The sequence below is a fragment of the Chiloscyllium plagiosum genome, unplaced genomic scaffold (genome assembly GCF_004010195.1).
Source record: "Chiloscyllium plagiosum isolate BGI_BamShark_2017 unplaced genomic scaffold, ASM401019v2 scaf_10494, whole genome shotgun sequence".
NCBI classification, from domain to species: domain Eukaryota; kingdom Metazoa; phylum Chordata; class Chondrichthyes; order Orectolobiformes; family Hemiscylliidae; genus Chiloscyllium; species Chiloscyllium plagiosum.
The window spans coordinates 44,192-53,185 of NW_025215260.1; the positions used below are offsets into that span (position 1 = coordinate 44,192).

General features: G+C 51.4%; 1 protein-coding gene across 1 annotated transcript; it reads right to left on the minus strand.

The window, feature by feature from the left end:
• Positions 1–7,573: 7,573 nt before the first annotated feature.
• On the minus strand, positions 7,574–8,886 carry LOC122548236 (tau-tubulin kinase 1-like). Its single transcript, XM_043686773.1, has 2 exons — positions 8,405–8,886; positions 7,574–7,882 (listed from the first exon to the last, which is right to left on the minus strand). Exons 1-2 carry the CDS (start codon positions 8,882–8,884, stop codon positions 7,574–7,576), a joined length of 789 nt encoding a protein of 262 aa, XP_043542708.1. The 5' UTR covers positions 8,885–8,886.
• Positions 8,887–8,994: the final 108 nt, after the last annotated feature.

The window sequence follows — 8,994 nt, forward strand, 5'->3', positions numbered from 1 at the left end:
GGGGTCGGGGATGAAGGTGATCAGTCAGAGAGGAGGGTGGAGTGGATAGATGGAAAGGAAGCTAGGCAGTTAGGACAGGTCATGAGGGCGACCAAATGTATCGAGGTTGGGGTTGGGGTGGGGTGTGGGGTGTAATGAGCCGCTGTGATGGTTGTTACATCAATAGCAATAGCCTTTCAATAACAGGGAAGTGGAGGTACCTTTGAAGAGAAGGATCGTGAAAGGAACGAGAGAATGGAGATTCGAGGCAGGCAGTTAGCAGCAGACTGAGCTGAACCCGTCCAGACTGAGCTGAACCCGTCCAGACTGAGCTGAACCCGTCCAGACGACTGAGCTGAACCCGTCCAGACTGAGCTGAACCCGTCCAGACTGAGAACTCATATCACCAACCAACCTGAAAGCAAATGGGTGGTGAATTCAAGTGATGATGTGAGACCGGAGAGGTTTTCCTTGGATCTGGGAAGGCTGAAGGGTTACATGATTGAAGGACACGAAATGATGAAGGGGAGTGATAGGCATGACAGGAGGAACCTGGCTCCCTTGGCAGACAGCTCATAATCAGGCCTCATCAACTCAAGCAAAGTGGTAGTTGGATTAGAATGGACGTGCAGCAAAATGGTTTTACATCCAGGGTGGTGAGTGTCTGTAACTCACTGCTTGAGGAGGTGGGGGAGGCAGGAACTCTAAACTGTTTGAAAAATGTCCCTGGATCTGCACCCAAAGTGTTGTTAGCTGCAGGGTTATGGGCTGTAAGCAGGAAGATGGGATTAGAAAGGGCATCTGGGTGTCTTTGGGTTGGCATGGACCAGATGGGCTGAATGGCTCCCTCTCTGCTGCATCATTCCTATGTCTCTCAAACCAGTGACAGCAGTTGAGAAAAGCCAGCAGGATGACTGATAGTTCGCCAGTGACTGTACATGGGGCATGTCCCTTCAGCTGGGGATCTAGCCTACAAGGGGTGCTCTGTGCATGCTCAGAGAATTTCCACAGCAGAGGACTCCCTCAGCTCATCTATCCCATCACTGTACACTCAGGTGGAGATCTGTTCTTTACAGAAGATCATAAGAAACTGGAGGAAGATGGGATCTTTCATCCTATTGAGACCACTCTGCTGTTCAACTTCAATCCTGGCTGATACTGGAGCTTCACCTCCAGTAGCTCACCCACTGCCCGAATCCCCCCCGATTCCCTGAGACATTATAGCTTGGTTTGACCCAACTTTATACATACAGAATGGTAGACCACAGACAGCCCTCAGAGGTAGAGAATCCCAACAATTCAAAGCCCACATGTCAACTTGTCAATGACAAAATTATTGTGGTTCTGTTCGCCGAGCTGGAAGTTTTTGTTGCAAACGTTTCGTCCCCTGGCTAGGTGACATCGTCAGTGCTTGGGAGCCTCCTGCGAAGCGCTTCTTTGATGTTTCTTCCGGTGTTTATAGTGGTCTGTCCCTGCCGCTTCCGGTTGTCAGTTTCAGCTGTCCGCTGTAGTGGTTGGTATATTGGGTCCAGGTCGATGTGTTTGTTGATGGAGTTTGTGGATGAATGCCATGCTTCTAGGAATTCCCTGGCTGTTCTCTGTCTGGCTTGCCCTATGATAGTAGTGTTGTCCCAGTCGAACTCATGTTGCTTGTTGTCTGAGTGTGTGACTACTAAGGATAGCTGGTCATGTCGTTTCGTGGCTAGTTGATGTTCATGTATGCGGATCGTTAGCTGTCTTCCTGTTTGTCCTATATAGTGTTTTGTGCAGTCCTTGCATGGGATTTTGTACACTGGTGAACGAAGGACCCGATACCCAACATGAGCAAAACTAATGTAGTGTACAAAATCCCATACCAACCACTACAGCAGACAGCTGAAACTGACAACCGGAAGCGGCAGGGACAGACCACTATAAACACCGGAGGAAACATCAAAGAAGCGCTTCGCAGGAGGCTCCCAAGCACTGATGATGTCGCCTAGCCAGGGGACGAAACGTTTGCAACAAAAACTTCCAGCTCGGCGAACAGAACCACAGCAACGAGCACCCAAGCTACAAATCTTCGCACAAACGTTACATGACAAAATTAGTTTTGCATCATGCAATGACATGAAGGTAAATAACAAAGTCCATTCCATGGTGCTCCCATCAACATCCTGGGGGTTACCATTGACCAGGAACTGAACTGGACTCACCCCATAAACACAGCAGCTACAAGAGCAGGTCAGAGGCTGGGAATACTGCAGCGAGTAACTCCCCTCCTGACTCCCCAAAGCCTGTCCACCATCTACAAGGTACAAGTCAGGAGTGGGAGGGAATACTCCCCACTTGCCCCGGATGGGGGCAGCTCCAACAACACTCAAGAAGCTCAACACCATCCAGGAGAAAGCAGCTGGTTTGATTGGCACCACATCCACAAACACCCCCTCCCCCCCCCCCACCGACGCTCAGTAACAGCAGTGTGTACCATCCCCTCCCTCCCCCCACCGCCGCTCAGTAACAGCAGTGTGTACCGTCCCCTCCCTCCCCCACCGACGCTCAGTAACAGCAGTGTGTACCATCCCCTCCCCCCCCCACCGACGCTCAGTAACAGCAGTGTGTACCATCCCCTCCCTCTCCCCAGCATTCATAGTTCTTTGTTTTTCTGCTGGTATGGTGTTAGGCCAAGATCAGCCATGACTTTCCTGAATGACAGAGCAGGCTGGAAGGGCTGAATGGCCTGCTCCTGTTCTCCGTATTTATATAGTGAGCCCAGTGAGTTTCTGGTCAATGGTAACCCCCTGGATGGTGATAGTCGGGGATTCAGTGATGGTAACACCATTGTATGTCAAGGGGTAGTGGTTGGATTGTCTTATTGGAGATGGTCATTGCCTGGTGCTTGTGTGGTGTGAATGTTACTTGCCACTTGTCAACCCGAGTCTGGATTGTCCAGATCTTGTTGCATTTGAACGTGGACTGCTTCAGTGTCTGAGGAATCGCGAATGAATTAGAATTAGAATCCCTGCAGTGTGGAAACAGGCCCTTCGGCCCAACAAGTCCACACCGACCCTCCGGAGAGTATCCCACCCAGACCCATTCCCCTACATTTCCCCCTGACTAATGCACCTCACCTACACATCCCTGAACACTATGGCCAATTCACCTGACCGGCACACCTTTGGACTGTGGGAGGAAACCGGAGCACCCGGAGGAAACCCACACAGACATGGGGAGAACGTGCAAACTCTACACAGACCGTCGCCTGAGGCTGGAATCGAACCTGAGTCCCTGACGCTGTGAGGCAGCAGTGCTAGCCACTGTGCTACTGTGCCACTTTATGGTGCTGAACATTGTGTAATCATCAGTGAACATAGAACATAGAACATAGAAGAATACAGCGCAGTACAGGCCCTTCGGCCCTCGATGTTGCGCCGATCCAAGCCCACCTAACCTACACTAGCCCACTATCCTCCATATGCCTATCCAATGCCCGCTTAAATGCCCATAAAGAGGGAGAGTCCACCACTGCTACTGGCAGGGCATTCCATGAACTCACGACACGCTGAGTAAAGAATCTACCCCTAACATCTGTCCTATACCGACCACCCCTTAATTTAAAGCTATGCCCCCTCATAATAGCTGACTCCATACGTGAGGAACTTGTTAAATGTGTTCAAGAAAGTTTTCTTTATCAAGATGAAGACGTCATACTAGGCAAGGAGTAAACCTGACCTCTTGAGAAATAAGGCAGATTGGAGTGTTATTGGGGAAGCTCTTTGGGACTAATAATCATAATTCTATTAGTTTTAAAATAGTTATGGAAAAGGATAGGCCTTATATAAAAATTAAATTTCTTAATTGGATTAAGGCAAATTTTGAAGGCACGACACAAATAGTCTTTCGACATCCTTCCTATAGTATGGCGACCAAAACTGCACACAATACTCCAGATGTGGTCGCACCAGAGTCCTATCCCCACTTCTGACCTGATGATGGACGGAAGGTCATTGATGAAACATGGTTGAGCCGAGGACACTACCTTGAGGAACTCCCCAGGTCCTCTTGTGTCCCTACCCCTGGACCAAGAGTCCCCAGTTAAAATCCCACCTGCTCCAGAGGTATGTAATAACATTTCTGAACAGGTTGATTAGGAAAATAGATTCAATAAAAGAAAAGCAAAATGACCTGAGGGACTCCTGCAGAGATGTCCTGGAGCTGAGATGACAGACCTCCATCAATCACAGCCAGCTCCCTCTGTGCCAGGTATGACTCTAACCAGCGGAGAGTTTGGCCCCAATATCCATTGATTCCAGTTTTGCTGGGACTCCTTGAACAAAGACCAAAGAACCTTCCAGAACAGGAACATCCTCTCCAAAGCATCCACATCCTTTTGGTAATGTGGCGCCCAGAACTGTACGCAGTATTCCAAATGTGACCGAACCAAAGTCTTACACTACTGTAAGATGACCTGCCAACTCTTGTATTCAATATTCTGGATTATACTTTCTCCCCACACCCTCACCCCTCTAGCTTATCTCTCCACGCTTCAGGCTCTCTGCCTTTATTCTTGATGAAGGGCTTTTGCCCGAAACGTCGATTTTACTGCTCCTCGGATGCTGCCTGAACTGCTGTGCTCTTCCAGCTCCACTAATCCTGAATCTGCTTTCCAGCATCTGCAGTCATTGCTTTTACCTCTTGTATTCAATACCCCGTCCAATGAAGGAAAGCATGTCGTATGCCTTTTTGACCACTTTACTGTCCTGCGTTGCCACCTTCTGGGTATTCTGGAAGACTGTATTCTGAGTTTTACCTGCACTCTGTTCAGCTCCTCTGATGCATGGGACAATCTGCCTGAACAGCATGCTCAAGAATAATTTTCACTGTATCTCAGTACATGGGACAATAATAAATCTATCAGTGAATGGCATGACATTAGGAAGCTCAGAGGAACAGATAGACCTTGGGGAGCTTGTCCACTGATCCCTGAAGGTAGCAGGGCACAATGAAAAATTTTACAACATAGACCATTCCAGCTCAGTACAGGCCCTTCGGCCCTCAATGTTGTGCTGACCTGTGAAACCAATCTGAAGCCCATCTAACCTACACTATTCCATTCTCGTCCATATGCCTATCCAATGACCATTTAAATGCCCTTAAAGTTGGTGAGTCTACTACTTTTGCAGGCAGGGCGTTCCACACCTCTACTACTCTCTGAGTAAAGAAACTACCTCTAACATCTGTCCTATATCTATCACCCCTCAATTTAAAGTTGTGTCCCCTCGTGTTAGCCATCACCACCCGAGGAAAAAGGCTTTCAGTGTCCATCCTATCTAAACCTCTGATTATCTTATATGTCTCAATTAAGTCACCTCTCAACTTTCTTCTCTCTAACAGTCTCAAGTCGCTCAGCCTTTCCTTGTAAGACCTTCCCTCCATACCAGGCAACATCCTCGTAAAATCTCCTCTGAACCCTTTCCAAAGCTTCCACGTCCTTCCTATAATGCGGTGACCATAACTGTACGCAATACTCCAAATGTGGCCACACCAGAGTTTTGTACAGCTGCAACATGACCTCATGGCTCCGAAACTCAATCCCTCTCCCACTAAAAGCTAACACCGCCTTCTTAACAACCCTATCAACCTAGGTGAAACTTTCAGAAATCTATGTACCTGGACACCAACATCTCTCTGCTCATCCACACTACCAAGAATCTTACCTTTAGCCCAGTACTCTGCATTCCTGTTACTCCTTCCAAAGTGAATCACCTCATCTATTCCACATTAAACACCATTTGCCACCTGTCAGCCCAGCTCTGCAGCTTATCTACGTCCCTCTGCACTATCCACAACTCTACCGACCTTAGTGTCATCCACAAATTTAATGACCCATCCTTCTACGCCCTCATCCAGGTCATTTATAAAAATGACAAACAGTCGTGGCCCCAGAACAGATCCTTGCGCTACCCCGCTTACACCCACCTTATTTCGCATGCTCCTGGCGTTGAAGTAGACACATTTCAAACCAACCTCCTGCTTGCCGGAGCCTTCTTGTGATCTTCAAATCTTATTTCTCATCCTCCTGTCTACTCGAACTACAATTTCGGTTCCCATCCCCCTACTGCGTTCGTTTAAACCAACCCGAAGCACAAATTTCTCCCCCCAGTATATTGGTACCCCTCTGGTTTAGATGTAGATCACTGGGACGTCCGAGACTGGAACTACCTCCCTCCCTCTCCCTGATATCACTGGGATGTCCCAGACTGGAACTACCTCCCTCCCTCTCCCTGATATCACTGGGACGTCCCAGACTGGAACTACCTCCCTCCCTCTCCCTGATATCACTGGGACGTCCCATATCTAACCTCTCCAGTGTTGGGAACCCCCTGCCCAGCACTGAGTAATTGAACCAGATGTTGTTACAGTTCTCCCTCGATGACATCAAAGGCTGCAGCACACTCCTGCACGGTCTGGGAATGGCCAGCTTTAGGAAGGTGTACTTTTTGGTATTGAAGCTGAGCACAGTGAGAGGCTGGATGTGGAACAGAGTGCCTGTGTTTGTTCAGGGGGCTGGGACTGAATGGGGGGGGGGGGGGTTTCAGTGTAATCAGAGAGCTGTGTGGAACTGTTCATGTTCGGCATATTACCGGGCCCACTGCTGAGATTGACGGTCATGACAGCTGAGGCTGTGTGTTTCCGGGAGATACCAGGGTTTGTCCGCACACAGCCAGCTCTGACCGTGACCCGAGGTACATCGACTCGGAAGGGACGGACACGGCTGGGACGGCCCGGGGACGGACACGGCTGGGACGGCCCGGGGACGGACACGGCTGGGACGGCCCGGGGACGGACACGACTGGGACGGCCCGGGGAGATGTCCCTCCAGTCGCAGTGATTGTCCAATTGCTCTCAGAGATTAGAGATCTCCAACTAGGGTGACCAGCTCCCTCACCCCCAGGGTGACCCAGCCCAGCTCCCTCTCCCCCCAGGGTGACCCAGCCCAGCTCCCTCTCCCCCAGGGTGACCCAGCCCAGCTCCCTCACCCCCAGGGTGACCCAGCCTAGCTCCCTCTCCCCCAGGGTGACCCAGCCTAATTCCCTCTCCCCCCAGAGTGACCCAGCCTTGCTCCCTCTGCCAGGGTGAGCCAGCCCAGCTCCCTCTTGGATAACAAAAGGCTTGGAATGGGATTGCAGATCAGGTGTAGAGGGATCATTCGGAGAACGTGGATCATTGATCAGGTATGGAGAGATCACTTGGAAAGAGATGATGGATCATTCGCAGTTCTGTGCTAAGTGCTGATAGGACTGTGTGCTTACCTTGCTGACTGGATTAAATGACTGTACATATACGATTTGAAATCTATACATTGCATAAGGGCTTACAGTTCCTTGGTCTCTGAAGCACACAGATACTGTCCCTGGCCTCAGTTCACCTGCTGCTGCTGCTGAATGGGAGCCAGGGCCTGTCCGTTTCAGAGTGTTGCTGTTCCTGACTGCTAGGAGAGCCCCAGGCCCCAGGCCCCAGGCCCCAGGGACAGGGACAGTCCCCAGCCCCCGACCCCAGCCCCCAGGGGGATTCAGCTAGACCCCCAGCCCCCGCCCCCACCCCCACCCCGGGGTCAGCTCTTGGACACAAAGCGAGCCCACACTTGCTGAAGCTGTGTCCGTGAGATACGGAGGACAGACGGCATCAATCGGTGAGTGCCAGCGATCAGGGGCATGTGTCTCCGTGACGATGACGATGGTAGCCGGGCTGGGCTGCTCTCCGCTGAGCGGCTCCTCTGCAGGAAGCTGTTGCTGGGGTGTGGGTAGTGTTCAGTCTCGAGGGAGGAAGAGGAGAACACCGAGGAGGCAAGCCTCCTCAGAGGGCTATACCGCGGTGGCACAGAGTGCTGAGGCAGTGCGTCCGCCCCCTCCTCCTCCACAAACTGAAAGAGAAAGGCAGGGCAGAGCCTGGTCACACACACGGAGGCTACAATCCTGTACTCGGGGAGCTCACAGCTCTATCTCACCCACACTGCACTCAGGTTAAACTACCGAACAATGACAGGCCCACAGTGCAGGCAGTGCAGAATAGAAACCACACCAAGGACAGGCCATTCAAACAAACAGCATCACCACAATGAGACAAGAAATGCTGGTCACTGAGATACACAGAGTGAGAGAGAGAGAGAGAGAGAGAGTGTTTGAGTGAGAGGGAGGGTGGGAGGGTGAGAGGGTGAGAGGGGGTGAGCGCGAGGGTGAGCGCGAGGGTGGGCGCAAGGGCGGGCGCAAGGGAGTTCGCGAGAGAGTGCGCGCGAGAGAGTGCGTGTGTGTGTGAGCGTGAGAGAGTGTGCGAGAGAGCGCGATAGAGAGTAGCAGAGAGTGAGAGAGAGTGAGAGAGAGTGAGTGTGTGAGTGAGTGTGAGAGAGAGTGGGCAGTGCCCTGTACAATGTGTTGTGAGAACTCACCTGTGGCTCAGAGGCTGATGGGTCGGATTCTCGCCTGGTGCAGGGAGCTGCTGGCTGGGAATGGTGTAGCGGTGAGCGGCCAGGACTCAGCAGCAGGGTTTCCCTCACACTGTCCTGCTCAGGCCTGGCCCTCACTTCGTGGCTCTTTGGGCGAACAGCTACTCCTTCAGCTCGCTCCAAGGGTCGCAGTTCCTCCGGCTCCTCATCTGTTGTTCCTGATGAGCTGGCCTCCACACCGGGCTGGAAGTCTTTCAGTTCTGTCCTGTCAATGATGACCCAATCTTTACTGTCAAAGTCCTCTTCCTCAGCCAGTGGCACGGAACGGAAAGCTGTGCTCAGTGCCTCATGTTCCACTGATGCTGAAGCCTCCATCTTGACACTGCACGGTCTCTCAGCTGGAACCTGGGCCATATTCACTGACAGCAGCTGAGCCTGCTGGGAAGAGTACACGTGTCGAGATGGAGAACCCATAAAATCCATCCGTGACCTAGAACACAGCAACAGACCACATCACAGACAAGCTCATCACGCAACATCAAAACAAAACTGAGACAGATGAGAAAGAGAGAGCGAGAGAGAGCGAGAGAGAG

Bases quoted from the DNA above. Each gene is read 5' to 3' on its own strand.
- LOC122548236 (XM_043686773.1), bottom strand. From the start codon at position 8,884: ATGGATTTTATGGGTTCTCCATCTCGACACGTGTACTCTTCCCAGCAG. The intron at 7,883-8,404 runs GTGAGTTCTCAC...TTTCTCTTTCAG, and splicing joins CATCAGCCTCTGAGCCACAG to TTTGTGGAGGAGGAGGGGGC.